At 47.6% G+C, this 19,330-nt stretch overlaps 1 protein-coding gene across 1 annotated transcript in view; it reads left to right on the top strand.

Moving 5' to 3' along the window:
- INPPL1 (inositol polyphosphate phosphatase like 1) overlaps positions 1–19,330 on the top strand; it is a 76,824-nt gene that overhangs the window by 54,956 nt on the left and 2,538 nt on the right. The window contains exons 15-27 of the mRNA XM_039369754.1: positions 250–388; positions 587–686; positions 1,671–1,759; positions 2,998–3,079; positions 3,349–3,438; positions 5,768–5,881; positions 6,729–6,817; positions 7,041–7,128; positions 8,879–9,034; positions 10,399–10,486; positions 10,921–11,070; positions 16,220–16,961; positions 17,192–17,328. Of these exons, the coding sequence (XP_039225688.1) occupies positions 250–388; positions 587–686; positions 1,671–1,759; positions 2,998–3,079; positions 3,349–3,438; positions 5,768–5,881; positions 6,729–6,817; positions 7,041–7,128; positions 8,879–9,034; positions 10,399–10,486; positions 10,921–11,070; positions 16,220–16,961; positions 17,192–17,328 (2,064 nt within the window). The remainder of the gene's footprint in view (positions 1–249; positions 389–586; positions 687–1,670; positions 1,760–2,997; positions 3,080–3,348; positions 3,439–5,767; positions 5,882–6,728; positions 6,818–7,040; positions 7,129–8,878; positions 9,035–10,398; positions 10,487–10,920; positions 11,071–16,219; positions 16,962–17,191; positions 17,329–19,330) is intronic.

Genomic DNA, 19,330 nt, shown 5'->3' with positions numbered 1-19,330 from the left:
GGATGCTAGGATCTAAGTTCTCTTCCTCTGAGCAGTTCAATTATCAGCATGTTCCTAACTTAGCCGTCATATTTCACATTATCCAATTAGTATGAAAGTCAAAGGTTTTCTTCCTCTTTCTTTCCCGGGCTTTACCCCCAACCCCCCTTCTGCTCTGTATTAACCCCATCATTACCAGACAATTCTACATATTGTCAAAAGCAAGAATATACAATATTTGCAGCGTTGACACCCAGTTTTGCCTTTCAGGAGGAACCAGAATTACCTGGACATCCTGCGCCTGTTGGTGCTGGGGGACAAGCAGCTGAGCTCCTTCGACATCTCCCTCCGCTTCACCCACCTCTTCTGGTTCGGGGACCTCAACTACCGCCTGGACATGGACATCCAGGTGAGGACAGTCTTGTGGGGTGGGGGAGAGCAGTGCCGGGGCCGGAATCAAGGAGGGGGTCATGCGCCTGAGCATGCACAGAGGGCCGCTCCGGTATCACAGTATGGAATGCGGGCTGGATTCCTGAAACTGGGAGAAGCGACCTTGAACTTGACCCACGGATTAAAAGCCGGGTGTCCTTCCCCCCCCACCCATTAGGAGATCCTCAACTACATCAACCGCAAGGAGTTTGAGCCCCTGCTGAAAGTGGACCAGCTCAACCTGGAGAAGGAGAAGCACAAGATCTTCCTGCGATTCAGTGAGCAGCAGGTCCCTTCCCAGGGGTCCCTCCTGGCCCTCCACAGAGGAGAATCTCTGGGTTGGGTTGAGCCGTGGGGGTCCTTGGCGCTCTCTGAGCTGGGCGGTTTTCTTGCAGACGTTTCATGACCCGACTAGGGAACCTCATCAGTGTTAGAAGTGGGAAGGGGGAGGAGGAGGAGGAAGGACTGTGGGTCCTTGGGGCTCTTTGAGCTTCATTGTTTTCTTGCAGACATTTAATGATCCAACTAGGGAACATTATCAGTGCTAGGGGGGAGGAGGAGGGGGAGGAGGGGGAGGAGGAGGGGGGGGAGGAGGAGGAGGAGGAGGAGGAGGAAGAAAACAGTGGGTCCTTGGAGCTCTCTGAGCTGGGTGGTTTTCTTGCAGACATTTCATGACCCAACTAGAGAACATTATCAGTGTTGGAAGGAAGGAAGGAAGGAAGGAAGGAAGGAAGGAAGGAAGGAAGGAAGGAAGGAAGGAAGGAAGGAAGGAAGGAAGGAAGGACTGACTGGGATCCTTGGGGCTCTCTGAGTTGGGTGGTTTTCTTGCAGACGTTTCATGACCCAACTAGGGAACATTATCAGTGTTGGAAGGAAGGAAGGAAGGAAGGAAGGAAGGAAGGAAGGAAGGAAGGAAGGAAGGAAGGAAGGAAGGAAGGAAGGAAGGAAGGAAGGAAGGAAGGATGGATTGTGGGCTCCTGTGGGCTCTCTGAGCTGAGCGGTTTTCTTGCAGACGTTTCATGACCCAACTAGGGAACATCATCAGTGCTAGAAGGGAGGAGGGTTTGCAAAGAGGAAGGGGAGGAGAAGGAGGATTATTGTGGGGTCCTTGCTGCTCTCTTACTCCCCCACCCCTTTACCCTTCCCACAAGAGACTGTTCACCCTGCTCAAAGCCCCCCCCAATAAAACTGGGGCCAGGTGGGCTTTGGGGTGGGGGCACAACCTCTGACCTCTGGCTTGCCTCTTCTTCTTCTTCTTCCAGGTGAGGAGGAGATCATCTTCCCTCCCACCTACCGCTACGAGCGGGGGTCCCGCGATACCTACGTATGGCACAAGCAGAAGCCCACAGGGGTAAGTAGCTGGTCGGTCCTGGGGGAGCTGGTTTTGTGGGGTTCGGGAGGGGGAGGGGGAGGGGCAGAAGCTGTGGGGGTGCGCTCCCTAGGCAGGTGACCCAGATTGAATGGCCATCAAAAGAGTCCAGACCTACCGTGGGCGTTTTCTGTGGTTGAGCTCTTCCAGCCACTCCATGTGGCACACGTGGGAGTTGACGTCCACGCATCTTAAATTTGAATTGTGGAAATTGAAGTCAGTGCATCTTAAAGTTGAATTCTGGGAGTTGAAGTCCACCCGTCTTAATGTGGAATTCTGGGAGTTGAAATCCACGCGTCTTAAAGTGGAATTCTGGGAGTTGAAGTCCACGGGTCTTAAAGTAGGATTCTGGGAGTTGAAGTCCAGGCATCTTAAAAGTGGAATTGTGGGAGTTGAAGTCCACCTGTCTTAAAGTAGAAATTCTGGGAGTTGAAGTCCATGCATCATAAAATGGAAATTCTGGGAGTTGAAGTTCACGTGTCTTAAAGTGGAAATTCTGGGAGTTGAAGTCCACAAATCTTAAAGATGAATTCTGGGAGTTGAAGTCCACGCATCTTAAAGTTGCCAGGGTTGAGAAACACTGCTCTAACCCATCAGTGTGACCCAGGAACCAATGGAAAAACCTCCATCTCCTGGTTCGCTCACTTGAGGTGTCTTGTTGTCTTGGCCAAAGGCAGGACATCCATCTACCTTGGGTTGGGTATCACCAATGGACTCCAAACATCTCTGAGTGACTCCAAGAAGCTCTGTAGATCTGACATGACCTCCCTGAGGTTTACTTGGCTGTTTCCTCCACCTTTAGAGCCTGGATTATTTTTTTTAAAAGCATTTAATAATAATAATGATAATAGTAAAGTTGGAAGGGACCTTGGAGGTCATCTAGTCCAACCCCCTGCTTAGGCAGGAGACCCTATACCATTTCAGACAAATTGCTGTCCAGTCACTTCTTAAAAACTTCCAGTGTTGGAGTATTTACCGCTTCTGGAGGCAGGTTGTCCCACTGGTTAATTGTTCTAACTGTCAGGAAGTTTCTCCTTAGTTCTAGGTTGCTTCTTTCTTTGGTTAGTTTCCACCCGTTGCTTCTCGTCCTGCCCTCAGGCGCCTTGGAGAACAGCTTGACTCCCTCTTCTTTGGGGCAGCCCCTGAGATATTTGGTCCAGCCAATATAGTTGAGTGCTCTTGACCCAATATCCAAAACGTCTCTTATTTTCCCTGTCCAGGTGAGGACCAATGTCCCCTCCTGGTGTGACCGCATCCTTTGGAAGTCCTACCCAGAGACCCACATCAACAGCATCTCCTATGGTGAGTTCCACACCACAGTGGCCCTTTGGGCTTCCCTGGATGTGGTCATAGCTGGACCACTGACCTCTTCATCTGCAAGCAACTCCTCATCTTCCCTCTCATACAACTATGAGTTACTTCAGGCTTTGTGGACAGTCCCTTGGCCAAACTCCTGTCCACCCCAGTTCCATGGGGTTCCTTGGTCCATCCTCCTCCTCCTCCTCCTCTTCCTCTTGGGAGAAGGGTAGATTCCCTCCATGGTTGAAGGCATCTCTTCTTTTCTTGGTCAGGCTGTACGGATGACATCATGAGCAGCGACCACTCGCCAGTCTTTGCAGCCTTTGAAGTTGGAGTCACCTCCCAGTTCGTTTCCAAAAAAGGTATTTCCAGGGGCTTGGGTGGTGTGTGCATGCATGTGGGTGCCTGTGTGTGTGAATAAATGCTCCAATAAGGAGTTTATCCAGAGAAAAAGTTTTTCATTTTTTTTTTAAAAAATAGTTTATTAATTTTCCAATTTTACATTTGAATATTTAAAAAGCAACACGGTGACTGGGTTAATCCATAGTTCAATAACAAAATCTTTAGTGTAAATCTCAGGTTACAGCATCAGATATTTCTTCTCTTTTTCCCCTTAACGTTTACTGTCTCGTATTCAGGTTAGTTAGTACATTTCTAATTCTATCAACTCAATAAAAACGTCATTATTACATTTAATCAATAAATTTTTAGTTTGTACATATCTTAATTACATTCAGTCTTCATAAAGCATCCATGTCCTGTTATTGATTTTCACTCAGTTTTTAATTTCTTATCAATATACCAATTTAACCTTTGATATTTATAATTATCAGTCTTTGGGTAACCAAAATTTCTCTTATCTCACTTCATGACAAACTATGTATATCCAAAATACACCTTTTATCTATTTGAATATAATCTTGTTCTATTTCCTAAGAGTTACCTATTTCCCACCATATTAAATCAGAAGTTTTTCACTTCTGCCCCAGACAGTAGAACCAGGGGTCAATTAAGAAACCTGAGGGAAAAAAAGATTAAAACAAACAGGAGGAGCACTTCTTCACAAGCGTATCGTTAACCTGGGGAAGTTGCTTCTTCAATGTATGGTGAATCCATTAACCTGGATTTGCTTCAATCCATGTGGGAGAGGTCCTTTAAGGGCTATCCATCTTAAAAGCATGCCACCTCCAGAATACCAATGACAAGAATCAACAATAATTATTAATAAAAGAGAATATTTGTAGCTCAGGATTCAGCTGTGAGTTCCTTGGTACTGTCTAAGCTTGATTGTTTTCTTTTTAAAAGAATACATTTTGTTAATTGTTTTTTACATAATCACCTTATTATTTGGTAAACATCGGGTTGTCTGGGTTTATATTTAAAAGACAGTCAATAACGATTAGTTTCTACTAAGCTTCATTGTTTTCTTAAAGATGTTTCATCACCAAACTAGCTAACCTCATCCGTGCTAGTGGCTGGTGCAGGGGTAGGCAACCTTGGCTCTTTTATGACTGCTGGACTTCAACTCCCAGAATTCCTGAGCCAGCATGGGGGAACTATGGCCCCTTCATGACTCATGGACTTCAACTCCCAGAATTCCTGAGCCAGCATGGGGGAAACTTTGGCCCCTTCATGACTCGAGGACTTCAATTCCCAGAATTCCTGAGCCAGCATGGGGGAACTATGGCCCCTTCATGACTCGAGGACTTCAATTCCCAGAATTCCTGAGCCAGCATGGCTCAGCTTGGAAACCTCTCCCTTTTCCTTCAGCAGGGCTGGCTCAGGAATTGTGGGAGTTGAAGTCCACGAGTCATAAAAGAGCCAAGGTTGCCTACCCCTGGCCTAGGCTAGGCCCCTTCATGACTCGTGGACTTCAACTCCCAGAATTCCTGAGCCAGCTTGACTCAGCTTGGAAACCTCTCCCTTTCCCCTCAGCATGGCTGGCTCAGGAATTCTGGGAGCTGAAGTCCACGAGTCATACAAGAGCCAAGGTTGCCTACCCCTGGGCTAGTACTTGCAAACCCTACTCCTTTACTACCACTGGTGGAGCTGGAGGAGGAGGAGGGGTTTGGTAATGAAATGTCTGCAAGAAAACAAAACTCATAGAGCATCAAGGACCTCATGTGTGTAATTGTGTGAACATCTCAGAGACTTCTGTTTGGTCATTGGCCCAAAGAACAAGATCCAGACGGGTAGAGTTCAAACTATCTACTTTATTGTTCTCTGCCCATTTTATAGGAATCTTCCCAGGCTGACAAATTCATCAGGGAAAGACTAGATAAGGCTCAAAGGCGTGGGAGGGGGTGGGACTCATGTTTACCTAATGCAGGGGTAGGCAACCTTGGCCCCTTCGTGACTCCTGGACTTCAACTCCCAGAATTCCTCAGCCAGCCTGGCTCAGTTTGGAAACCTCTCCCTTTCCCCTCAGCATGGCTGGCTCAGGAATTCTGGGAGTTGAAGTCCACGAGTCATAAAAGAGCCAAGGTGGCCTACCCCTAACCTAACGGGTCCATGCTTACTCCCCTTTTGATCCCGCCTTCCGACTGGGAGACTAGGGCAACAGGAATGGCTGCTCTGCAACACTTGAGTGAAACAAACCTGGAGTTAAGGCCTGGTTCCACAGGGCTGCTTTACATTTTTATTACAACAGATTTGGAGAAAGTCATGTTGTTCCTTCTTCTCCATCTCTAGGACTCTCCAAGTCCTCAGACCAGGCCTACATCGAGTTTGAGAGCATCGAAGCCATTGTGAAGACAGCCAGCAGGACTAAATTTTTCATCGAATTCTACTCCACGTGTCTGGAAGGTGAGGGTGCCCATAGTAGGTGAACTCCAAGGAGGATCTCCTCCGTCAATTATAGAGGTCCTTTACTCAGAACCTCCTCCCCAGCGTTTGATAAGCCACAGAGCACCAAGGACCCTCCCACATAGTTGAAGATACTCTAGTAATGTTGAAAACTGGAAGGGACTCATCATGTTTTGTGGATTTGCAAAAAATGTTGGAAAATACTGGGTTCAGTTACATACAGTAATACAAAGACTTGTGAAAACTAATCTTCAACGGAAGCCAGAACTGTTGAAGAAATTAAGTCCGCACATCTTAAGTTGCTCAGGCTGAGAAAACCTGCCCCCTAAATGGTTTCAGCAGCCTTGACCCAGAATCCAGTTGATCTCTTCCAGGTTCTAGTGACCGTCATGAGAAACCAAATCAGCCTATTCCTGCTCTTCCACTCATTGGTGGTCATCTGAACTTTTTAATCCATATGGGGACCCTATGATTTGGCAGAAAACTCTCCCAATTTCTCCCAAGCATCACCCATTTCTTTGCAGAGAAGGCAGTGTGACCTCTTTACTCGGCAGTTAGAGGCCACATCTAGAGACCTTTACTGGTGTCAACCCTTCAAGGTAGTCCAACTCTGGACATAGATTCCAAACATGGACTGGAGCTATGTTTTATTGAGATAAGCAGAATCCAGAATACGTGTGTTTACCTTCCTCAGTAAAGTAGGAGGAAGCCAAAGTGAGTTTCTTCTTAATGTTGTCTTTGTTTCCCAGCCTTAAAACATGTTCTCCATTTTGAAAACACCTCAGTCTACTTCCTTTAAGGTCATCTCCATGGCCCTCTACAATTTATCTCTTCTTTTTCCTCCCAGAGTTCAAAAAGAGCTTTGAGAACGATTCCCAGAGCAGTGACAACATCAACTTCTTGAAGGTCCAGTGGTCCTCCAGACAACTGCCCACGGTGAGTTCTTTCTCCTCATCAACCAGAAGGTCAACTTTGGCTATAAAGGTCTTTGATAGTAGAGGAGGGAAGCTTAGGGAGAAGAAGGATGGGAAGAGGGCAGCAAAGAACGTTCTGGAAGAGCAAGTATCAGAGCTTCCCTGCATTAGGAGGGGCTCCAGAGCTGATCCTCAGGAACACCACTAGGTAATGTGACCACCATCTCTGCCTTCTCTGTTCACAGCTCAAGCCGATCCTCTCTGACATTGAATACTTGCAAGACCAGCACATCCTGTTGACCGTCAAGTCTCTGGATGGCTACGAGTCCTACGGTGAGGAGCTGAAACTCTCTAGTGGGTCTCCAAGTCCTCATCCTTGTTGTGGAACCCCTCGCCACTCCCCGCTTTGCAAGGGAGCAAATTATGGGAGTTGAAAGTCCACCCATCTTACAGTTGCCAAGGTTGGAGAAACCCCATCTTGAACTCCTGCATAGTTTCCCCAGAGTCACGGATCTTCTCCATGTCACGGAGACAAGGTCTTCTCTGCAGATCACTGGCGTCCCCAACCTTTTTGGCACCAGGGATCATTTTTGTGGAGGAAGGTTTTTCCACAGACTGAGGCGGGATAGATCCTACGTATGCGCAGTTAAAATTGCGCTCACTTGCCATCCATGCGGCCCGGTTCTTAACAGGCCGTGGCCCGGTACTGGTCCACAGCCCAAGGCTTGGGAGCCCTGCTCTAGTGTAGATTGTCACAGAACTCCAGATGGGAAGATATGAGCAGACTGATTGGTTTGTCCACCTTGATCAGCTAAGTCAGTGGTTCTCAACCTGTGGATCGGGACCCTATTTGGGGTCGAACGACCATTTCACGGGGGTCGCCAAACAACGCAGTCCGCCATTTTTTCCCCCTTTTCCTTAGCTGTGCTACTCCCTTTTATTCTATTGGCTTTTGAAGAATCTGAGAATCTCCATAACCAGGGGTAGGCAACCTCGGCTCTTTTATCTCGTGGACTTCAACTCCCAGAATTCCTGAGCTAGCCATGCTGAGGGGAAAGGGAGAGGTTTCCAAGCTGAGTCATGCTGGCTGAGGAATTCTGGGAGTTGAAGTCCACCAGTCATGAAGGGGCCATAGTTCCCCCATGCTGACTAAGGAATTCTGGGAGTTGAAGTCCACGAGTCATGAAGGGGCCATAGTTCCCCCATGCTGGCTGAGGAATTCTGGGAGTTGAAGTCCACGAGTCATGAAGGGGCCACAGTTCCCCCATGCTGGCTGAGGAATTCTGGGAGTTGAAGTCCACCAGTCATGAAGGGGCCACAGTTCCCCCATGCTGGCTGAGGAATTCTGGGAGTTGAAGTCCACCAGTCATGAGGGGGTCATAGTTCCCCCATGCTGGCTGAGGAATTCTGGGAGTTGAAGTCCACCAGTCATGAAGGGGCCAAAGTTTCCCCCATGCTGGCTGAGGAATTCTGGGAGTTGAAGTCCACGAGTCATGAAGGGACCATAGTTCCCCCCATGCTGGCTGAGGAATTCTGGGAGTTGAAGTCCACCAGTCATGAAGGGCCCATAGTTCCCCCCATGCTGGCTGAGGAATTCTGGGAGTTGAAGTCCACCAGTCATGAGGGGGTCATAGTTCCCCCATGCTGGCTGAGGAATTCTGGGAGTTGAAGTCCACCAGTCATGAAGGGGCCATAGTTTCCCTCATGCTGGCTCAGGAATTCTGGGAGTTGAAGTCCACGAGTCATGAGGGGGCCATAGTTCCCCCATGCTGGCTCAGGAATTCTGGGAGTTGAAGTCTCCGAGTCATGAAGGGGCCATAGTTCCCCATGCTGGCTCAGGAATTCTGGGAGTTGAAGTCCACGAGTCATGAAGGGGCCAAGGTTGCCTACCCCTGCCATAGACGGATTCACCCCAGGTCTGAAACTGTGAGCTCGGAGAGGGTGGGTCACCCAGATCCATTCCTGGAGGCTTTGGTCAAGCTACCTTTCGAGCATCCAGGCCGTTGGCCATGGGGTCAACCCACCCGGAGATCACTTCTCCTTGTGGCTCCCGGCCCACCTGCGCCGTTGCTTCCCTCCCCAGGAGAATGCGTCATCGCCCTCAAATCCATGATCGGCAGTACGGCCCAGCAGTTCCTCACCTACCTCTCCCACCGGGGGGAGGAGACGGGCAACATTCGGGGGTCCATGAGGGTTCGGGTCCCGGCAGAACGGATGGGAACTCGTGAGAGGCTGTATGGTGAGTTGGGAGGAGAGGAGCAAGCTTCCCAGGCGGGCGGGCGGGCTGAATCGCTGGCCTTTGGATAATAGGAGAGACCCACCTGGGGTAGGGTGGGGATCGGTTAGATGCAAGGGGTCCGTGGTGCCCTCTGAGCTTGGTGTGTTTCTTGCAGAGGTTTTCATGACTTGACTAGGGAACATCAGCAGTGCTAGAAGGGGGGGGTTCACGGAGGAGGAGGAGGTGCTGAAGGAAGAGGGCGGCTGTGGGGTCCCTGGTGCTCTCTGAGCTTGGCTGTTTTCTTGCAGACGTTTTATGATCCAGCTAGGGAACATCATCAGTGCTAGAAGGGTGGGGGGGTTTGCAGAGTGAAAGAGGGAGGATTAGGAGGAGAAGGAGGAGGAGGAGGAGGAGAACTGTGGGGTCCTTGGTGCTCTCTGAGCTTGGTGGTTTTTGTGCAGAGGTTTCATGACCCAACTAGGGAACATCATCAGTGGGAGAAGGAGGAAGGAAGGAAGGAAGGAAGGAAGGAAGGAAGGAAGGAAGGAAGGAAGGAAGGAAGGAAGGAAGGAAGGAAGGAAGGAAGGAAGGAAGAACAGACTGTGGGGTCCTTGGTGCTCTCTGAGCTTGGTGGTTTTTGTGCAGAGGTTTCATGACCCAACTAGGGAACATCATCAGTGCTAGAAGGGAGGAGGAGGAGGAGGAGAAGAAGAAGGAAGGAAGGAAGGAAGGAAGGAAGGAAGGAAGGAAGGAAGGAAGGAAGGAAGGAAGGAAGGAAGGAAGGAAGGAAGGACGGACTGTGGGTTCCTTGGTGCTCTCTGAGCTTGGTGGTTTTCGTGCAGACGTTTCATGACCCAACTAGGGAACATCATCAGTGCTAGAAGGGAGGAGGAGGAGAAGAAGGAAGGAAGGAAGGAAGGAAGGAAGGAAGGAAGGAAGGAAGGAAGGAAGGAAGGAAGGAAGGAAGGAAGGAAGGAAGGACAGACTGTGGGGTCCTTGGTGCTCTCTGAGCTTGGTTTTCTTGCAGACGTTTTGTGACCCAACTAAGGAACATCATCAGTGCTAGAAGGGCAGGGGGGTTGCTCTCTATTGAATGGTTTGCCCTGCCAGAATTGGTGAGGGTCTTCTTGGTGGTCCCTTGCTTGTCTGTGTTGATATATTAGATCTGATTAGATCTGAATCCAGAACTTCTCAAGACACACACACACACACACCTACACACCCCATCCGTAGATTCCTAAGACAGTTGCTTGTTACATGGCTGGGATGCAAAGACACAACTCCCCACAGAGCCATCTGGGCCAGGGCTGCTTGCAGTGGGGGGGTCACCCTTTCACCCCCCACCCCCACCCTGAGATTGTCCCCCCCCCCTTCCTCCTCTTCAGAATGGATCAGCGTCGACAAAGACGAGACCGGAGCTGCTAAGGGGAAGCTGCCCCATCCGGCCTCACGGACCAATCTGGAGCACACCAAGTAAGGCCGAGTTGGGAATTTGGGAGAAAGCTGGACTTTTTTGGGGGGGGGGGTAAAACGGACCCTGGGCAGAGTTTATTTCAAAACAGACAGACACGGTTTTCATAAAAAGGTTTGCGACGAAAAACTGGTGGGGAAAGGTCTGTCTGTCTCACCACGATCCACATCTACAGATGGTTTGGGTCACGTTTTTTCACCATCCCCGTGGTCCAAAAATGTCGTCAAGATCTTCGGTTCTCCTCAGATCAGATCTTTCTTCCTGGAGGACACCTGGTTGGGGAAGGTGGGCCTAAGCCCCCTCCCACCCTTTGCTTAAAGGAGGACTCCTGCAGTCTCCTCTCATTCTTCCTTCAAAGGCTGGACATTCGTGAGGCGGGAGACCCCCCCCCCCGGCTCTCCCATCCATCTTCTGCTCAGCTTCTTTCTCTTCCCAGATCCGTTGGGCGGAAACATTCCTTTGAGGAAAGTCCCATCTGTCCCGTTGGGAAGCTTTTAGAGGAACAGGAGAAGGCCAGTGTCCTGGCAACCAGCCGCCCACCTGCTCCACATCGTGGCAGCTCCAAGGAGGAGGCCTCACCAGGCAGGTGAGCGGGCCACATCCAGAAGGACCATATGGTCCATTAGCCAGGGAGAAGTTTAAAGCTCTGTAATTTTTTATTTTTCCAAACTCTCCCCCATACATATACCGTGATATTTATCAGATGTTAACATGCATTCTTTTTACGTTCATATATAACAGCGGTTCTCAACCTGTGGGTCGGGACCCCATTTGGGGTCGAACGACCATTTCATGGGGGTCGCCAAACAACGCAGTCCGTCATTTCCCCCCCCCCTTTTCCTTAGCTGTGCTCCTCCCTTTTATTCTATTGGCTTTGGAAAGCCAATAGAATAGAGTCTCTTGAATAGAGTCTAATTCTATTGGCTTTCAAAAGCCAATAGGAATTGTCCAGGCCAGTGGTTCTCAACCTGTGGGTCGGGACCCCATTTGAGGTCGAACGACCATTTCACGGGGGTCGTCAAACAACGCAGTCCGCCATTTTTTCCCCCTTTTCCTTAGCTGTGCTACTCCCTTTTATTCTATTGGCTTCTGAAAGCCAATAGAATAGACTCTCTTGAATAGAGTCTAATTCTATTGGCTTTCCAAAGCCAATAGGAATTGTCCAGACTGTCTCTGCCCTGCTGAGCCCGCCAAAAGTCCCATTCTGCAAACGGTGCTGCACCCGTTGAGTAGTCCTCGACTTACGACCGGTTGAGTAGTCCTCGACTTACGACCGGTTGGGGGTCGCGGGATTAAAAAGGTTGAGAACCACTGATATATAAGATACTTTTAATAAAATGAAATAAATACATACACCCATTTCCCCTTTCGCTGTGTCCACACTCCTTCTTCTCTACCTTCTTTCTCCCTTTCTTCTCTTCCCTACTTCCCTCTTCTTCCTCTCATCTTCTCTTTCCTTCACCACTCTCCTCCCCTTTCTCCCCACTTCTCCTCTTCTCCTCCAGCCTTCCTACTTCCTTCTCCTCTTCTTTACTCTTTTCTCTCTCCTCTCCTTTCTTCCCTCTCATCCCTCTTCAGATACAATTCAGGGGTAATGTCCGAGCAACTCCTCTCTCCAAATTTCCCTATCTGTATTATATACAATAAGATTAATTTTCTCTTACATTAATACTTCTATTTATCTAACTTTCTCGTTATATACTTCTATAAATATTTATACAACCTCCAGTTATTCAATACTGTGTCGCCTGGGTCCTTATCTGCTCCTTCTTCTTCCATCTAAATTGATGTTAACTATCTTTTAACCGTATTCTCTTTTCAGCCAATCATAAAAAGTTCCCCAGATTTCATAGTAGTCTGACTTTGTCTTATCTTTAATTGTCATTGTTAGTCTATTCATTTCTGCACATTCCAGTATTTTCCCAATCACCTCTCCCTCTGGGGGGGGGGGGGGGCTTTCAGTGCTTTCCAATTTTGTGCAAACACAATCCTGGCTGCCGTAATTATACGAATAATTAAATATGTTTTCTCTTTATTGTATTTCCCTGGTACAATACCCCACCGGAATATTTCTGGTCTTAGTTCTATACGTTGTTGTGTCATCTTTTCTATCCATGTTCTAATTATATTCCAATAAGTTTTAGCTTCTACACACATCCACCACATATGGTAGAAGGAACCTGGTATCTGATGACATTTCCAACATTTCATAGACCTGTCCTTAAACATTTTAGCTAATCTTTCTGGAGACATGTGCCATCTGTAAAACATTTTGTACATATTTTTTTTATACGCAGTCGCCATTGTCAATTTATAGTTTCTTTCCCATAGTTGCTGCCATCTATCTAATTCAAATCAATCCAAAATTTCTTGTCCATTTTATCATTGTCTCTTTCACTTGTTCCTCCTCTAACTCCATATGTGGTAGATAACTATACATTTTTTTAATTCATTTTTCTTCCGTTCCTGTGAGTATTTCATCTAACTCTGTTGTCCCCAAATTAACACCATCCATTTTAACATCTTTTTCATATCTAGATTGTATTTGCGTTCTCATGTACCAATCCATCTTTATTCCTTGTTCCTCTTAATTGTTGTTTGGTTTTCAACTCCCCCATATCTGTTAGTAAGTCTTTATATCTTATAATGTTTCTCATGTTTAAAGCTCTCCTGACTGCTTTTCTGCAGTTGTGGTTTTCTGTTCAGGCTTCACCTCCACCTCTGATCTTAGGGTCGACCCATTCCAGTTGATCGTTCCCTTCTCATTCCTCTGTTCCTACAGAAACGGCTCCATCCCCAGCCACAATCCTGATCTTATTTCATTTATTTATTAAATTTATATGCCACCCATCTCGCTTCAGGATCTGCCGCCCGCTCTGTTTAAGACTGGAGCGTCCCAACTTCGGCAACTTTAAGGCTTGTGGACTTCAACTCCCAGAGTTCCCCAGCCAGGCATCTTAAAGTCCACAAGCCTTATAAAGTCCGGGATAAGGTCTCCTGCCTTGAGCAGGGGGTCAGAGTAGATGACCTCTGATGTCTCTTCCAGCCCTAGGACTCTATGTTCGAAGCTTCCAATCCACCTAGGTTTTTCCTTTCATTTACCTTCATGTCCCAAAAGTGCTTTCTTTCAAAAGGCAACGGGACTTTCTTATTTTGCTTGAAGACATTTCGCTTCTCATCCAGGGAGCTTCTTCGGTTCTGACTGAATGCTGGAGAATGGATTTTTTTTAAATAGAGTTTTTTTTAATTGAAAAGTTTTATAAAAATTACAGTATACACCCCAAAACCCACTCACCCTAAAACCCCCCCTCTCCCTCCCCCACTTCCCAGAGCTGAGTACAGGGTTACAAATATAATAATCAAACTCTAACTAACATTAACCAACTATATAAATAACCAAGTCCATAATGAGCTTTAACTCCCCTTTAACATAAGTATAAACAAATTAAAAATAAACATAATAATATAAACAAGTCGATATTATTAAACAATACAATATCCAAATTGTTAAACAATACTAATACTAAAAATAATAATAAAACTAATAAAAATTCAACTATAATAAACTATTAATAATAGTAATACTCTAAAATTTACTCATAAACTAAATGGAACTTTTTAGTCCTATATTTATTCTGAATATAATCTATCCATCTTCTCCAGACCGAAATGCATCTTTCTTGTGTTTAATAGAGATTTTATTGATTTTCTTTTACATACATCTGTTAATTTTCCAATCAACGAGCTGTCCGCGGTTAGCTATGCTAATACATATTCGATTCCTAACCCTTCATCCTTTCCTCTAGCCAACAATAAAATAAGTCCCAAGTTTGGTAGTAACCTGTGTCTTTTTTATCTTTCAGTCTCATAGTTAATCTGTCCATCTCTGCACATTCCAATATTTTTCTGATTATTTCTTCTTCCAATGGCACTCCTTCATTCTTCCAATATTGCGCAAAGATTATTCTCGCTGCTGTAGTGACGTGTAAAATCAAATATAGACTCTGTTTACTTTTCTATTCCATAGCAATCATTTGCTCATTAGCACTCAATCATTAGACTAATTGAGGCCACTTGGTGGTTTATCTGTGGCCAAGTAAATGCCCAGATTTATGCATAGATAAACCTCCAAGTGGACTCAATGATTCTCAGAAAGAGTGTGAACGATCAGATGACTGCAAGGATTATAAATCCTTCCATTCCCCACCATTCAGTCAGAACTGAAGAAGCTTCTGGGAGGAGAAGTGAAACGTCTTTAAAGAAAAATAAGAAGCGTAGCAATAACATACATGGCGGGGAAAAAAGCAAAGCAAAGAGACAACAAGGTCCGTAGTTAAGAGACGAATTTTAAAAAATTAGAATTTGAACCACAAAAGAAAATATTGATAAGACAAATGGAAACAATAAAACATTCGTTAAATTGAACAGAATCAGAAAAACTGGCACAGCAAATGAAAAGGGCAAAGCAAAACTTTTTTTGAATAAACAAAGGAAATCGGTTAGCTTATATTAAACTTAAAAAACAGGAGAAAAAACTTGATAAACAATGTAGTAGATGAAAAAGTCTGGTTTTAATTATAGTGTATAGTATAATTATAGCGGCCCAAAGTTGTTGGCAGAGATGCGTGGTTATAAAAAAATAAAATAATAAATTTTAAAAAAAGTAAAATAAAATAAAATAAAATAAATAAGTAAAATAAAAAACTGAAGTAAAACAAAGTAAAGTAAAATAAATAAAATAAAAACTGAAAATAAGTAAAGTAAAATAAATAAGTAAAATAAAAAACTGAAGTAAAATAAACAAATTTACAATTTAAAAATGAAGTAATTGAAAGAGATCATTAAAGAATACTATGAGAAACTGTATGTTAAGGAAGAAGCGCCATGGGAGAAAATGACTCAATCTATGGAAGAAAATAACTTACCAAAAATTCCAGAAAATTTTAAGACTGTGTTTAGAAAAAATAAGAAAGTTGTTGCCTCCTAAAAAAGCAGCTTTGTGACAACCATGTCCTGGAGGACGAGAATCTCCCTAGACCAGGGAAGGCAACCTTGGCTCTTTTATCACTCGTGGACTTCAACTCCCAGAATTCCTGAGCCAGCCATGCTGAGGGGAAAGGGAGAGGTTTCCCAGCTGAGCCAGGCTGGCTCAGGAATTCTGGGAGTTGAAGTCCCCGAATCATGAAGGGGCCATATTCCCCCATGCTGGCTCAGGAATTCTGAGAGTTGAAGTCTACAAGTCATGAAGGGGCCATAGTTTCCCTCATGGTGGCTGAGGAATTCTGGGAGTTGTAGTCCACCAGTCATGAGGGGGCCAAAGTTCTCCCATGCTGGCTCAGGAATTCTGGGAGTTGAAGTCCACAAGTCATGAAGGGCCCATAGTTTCCCTCATGGTGGCTGAGGAATTCTGGGAGTTGAAGTCCACAAGTCATGAAGGGGCTAAAGTTTCCCCCATGCTGGCTCAGGAATTCTGGGAGTTGAAGTCCATGAGTCATAAAAGAGCCAAGGTTGCCTACCCCTGCGCCTAGACAGATTCTCTCCTGGTTGCTCTTCTTTCCTCAACCAGAGTGCCACTTCTGATGGGCATCCCCTTGGCCACTGGGAACGACAAAAGGCAGCTGTGGGGGTCTCTCTCTTTTGGGGTTTATGCAGTGGGCACATGGGGAGCCTGCCTTGTCTCAGACGGGCCGGGAGGAACAGCTGCAGGGCTGAGTGGTCCCATCTCCTCTGTGTAGGTCGAAGCAGGAGGTGGCTACGGACCCCGAGGGCCCCCCGCCGAAGAACAGCTTCAACAACCCTGCTTATTACGTGCTGGAAGGGGTCCCCCACCAGCTCCTGCTCCCAGAGTTGTCTCCGGCGACCTCGGCCAAACCCCCCACCCCCCGGAACAAAGTCCAGATCACGGTGCCCATCCAGCCGGAGTCCTGGCGGCCCCCACAGCCGCCCTCTCAGCGGGCCGAGGAGAACGCGGAAGAGGAAGAGTCGGGGGTCCTCAACCTGCCTCCCCCAGACTTCCCGCCCCCTCCCTTACCCAAATCGGTGGCCTTGGAGATGGCGGAAGGAGTCTTCTACAGCCCGGTGGGCGTCCGAGGAGAGGACCCCCTGGCCGGCAAGCCACGGGCCACCGTGGTCTTCAGCGAACCCCTGAAGGCCAAGCCCCCCAAGCTGCACCCCAGGCCAGCCCCGTCCCTGGGGGCGGGGTACCTCCTCGACCCCCCCGGCGGGCCCCAGGTTGGCCCGGGCATCCTGGACGACCGCTCCTGCTCCGTGCTTCAGATGGCCAAGACCCTCAGCGAGGTGGAGTACTCCAGCGGGGGCGGCCTGGGGAGGGAGCAGGCGGGCCGGCCCCCCTCCCACCCCGGGACCAAAGCGAGGCTGGATCTGGCCCACCGCTGCCTGGCGCCCGACTACAGCCGCCCGGTGACCTTTCCTGCCCGCTCCATCCGGGAGAGCATTGAAGAGGACCTGGCGGAAGAGGTAGGCAGTTGGGGGGGGTCCCCAAGAGAATTCCTAGCAGGAGGGTCCCCTCCTGTGCTGGAGGCAGACTCCCGGGTTGAGCCTGTTATTTGTAGATGGTGTCACATTGGGAGGGGGGGGATGCTAGAAATCTCCCCCCCCCAACAGTATTTGCCAGGAAAGGCGGTGGCGCCCCCTGGTGGCTGCCCCGGCTGGGTCCCTGACCGCCACCTCCTGCTGCCCCTTTACAGGCCCTCACCCAGGAGGGCCCGAGTGCCAGCTCCAGGCGCAGCGAGTCCAGCGTGGGGGAGTGGCTGAGGGCCATCAGCATGGAGCGATACGAGGAAGGCCTCATCCACAACGGCTGGGACGACCTGGAGTTCCTCAGGTGAGTAGGCAGTGAGCAGCCTGGTCTAGCGGTTAAGGCGCCTGGCTACAAAGATGAGTTCTAGTTCTGCCTTAGGCATGGAAGCCGGCTGGGTGACTTTGGGCCAATCACCAGGAGACGGTGAGTTTTAGTCCCGCCTTCAGCATGAAAGGCAACTGGTTGACTTTGGGCTAATCACCCGGAGACAGTGAGTTCTAGTCCCGCCTCAGGCATCAAAGCCAAGTGATTTTGGACCAATCACCAGGAGACTGTGAGTTCTAGTCCCGCCTTAGGCATGAAAGCCAGCTGGATTACTTTGGGCCAATCACCAGGAGATGGTGAGTTCTAGTCCCGCCTTAGGCATGAATGCCAGCTGGGTGACTTTGGGCCAATCACCAGGAGACGGTGAGTTCTAGTCCCGCCTTAGGCACGAAAGCCAGCTAGGTGACTCTGGGCCAATCACCAGGAGATGGTGAGTTCTAGTCCTGCCTTAGGAATGAAAAACAGCTGGGAGATTTAGGCCCAGTCCTTCTCTCTCCGCTTGGCCCACCTCACAGGGTTGCTGTCGTGGGGAAAACAATAGGAGGGAGGTGTATTGGATATGGTTGCTGCCGTCTGATGTTTGTAAAAATAATAAAGGCCGGATTCCCAAAAATAAATAAAAAATAAATGAATAAATAAATGAGCTGGGGGGAAGCAGAGAGCCGAGATAGTCTTTGGGGGGGGCCGCTTCCTTTCTCACAGCCGACTGGGAATTGCGGTGCCACGAGGGAGCATCTCAGAAGGATTCTAAGGGGGGGTCCTCCAGGCACGGGGGAAGCGAGGAAGGAGCCCCACGGCCTCCAAGAACATCCAGCCCCAGGAGAAGAGTGGAGGAGAGAAGGCACAGGCAGAATAGCAGCTGCTCTGTTGGTGCAAAAACTGAGCAACACAACACACAGTGACAACTTTGTGGTCCAAACTGTCAAAATGTTTCTAGGGTGCAATTGGAGCTCCACATTTCCTGATGTGCGTTGCATTGCGCATAAAAAGCCGTGGTGTTTCAGTGTCACCCTTGCAGGTTTTGGACTCTCTCCCCCCTCCTTGCAGACATCCCCACCCTGCGCCCATTTCACAGATCGAGTGCCGAGAAATAAATCCTCCAAGTCTTGCTGGGAAGACGCCACCTTTGATCCCTGTCTTGCATGTCTGCAAACAAGACTTTAGCCAAAGAATGATAGTTTGCACACTCTGTTCAGCCCTGCTTGCTTCTCTCCTGCTGCTGCCCCCTGTGGCCACTAGGTGGTGCTTGTTCCCCAGCAGCTGCAGAACAGATGTGGAAATTACCTTTTGGGTAATTTGCTGCGGGACCTTTTCCGTCCAGGCCAGGACCCCAAAATCAGCCTCCAGGGAAGATTTAGGCCAGGATTGTCCATCTCTCCCGTGATCTGGTTCCGAATAGGCCACAGCCGGGTCATGTACCAGGGGTTGAGGACCTCTGGACTAGATGACCTCCAAGGTCCCTTCTGTGAGAAACATAGGTTCCAAGAATTTGACAATTTCCTGCTCTTCTTCACCTTAGTATTTCCTTTGGTACTTTAGGCCCCATTAAATGTCTCCAACCATCATTCTTAGGATATGCTTACTTTTGCAAAAACAGCACAATAGAAAATAGAATAGAATAGAATACAGAATATGGAATGGCATAGAATAGAATAGAATAGAATAGAATAGAATAGAATATCAATATAGAATAGAATACAGAATAGAATAGAATAGAATAGAGAATATGGAATAGAATAAAACAGAATAGAATAGAATAGAATATGGAATAGAATATGGAATGGAATGGAATAGAATAGAATAGAATAGAGAATATGGAATGGAATGGAATAGAATAGAGAATAATAGAATAGAATAGAATATGGAATAGAATATGGAATAGAATATAGAATAGAATATAGAATAGAATAGAATAGAATAGATGCTGGAAGGGACCTTGAAGGTCTTCTAGTCCAGCCCCCTGCTCAAGCAGGAGGACCTA

The sequence above is a fragment of the Crotalus tigris genome, unplaced genomic scaffold (genome assembly GCF_016545835.1).
Source record: "Crotalus tigris isolate CLP2741 ecotype Arizona unplaced genomic scaffold, ASM1654583v1 scf7180000021220.622782, whole genome shotgun sequence".
Lineage (NCBI taxonomy): Eukaryota > Metazoa > Chordata > Lepidosauria > Squamata > Viperidae > Crotalus > Crotalus tigris.
Note: the sequence above shows the minus strand (reverse complement) of the source record. Positions and strands in the feature narration are given on the sequence as shown.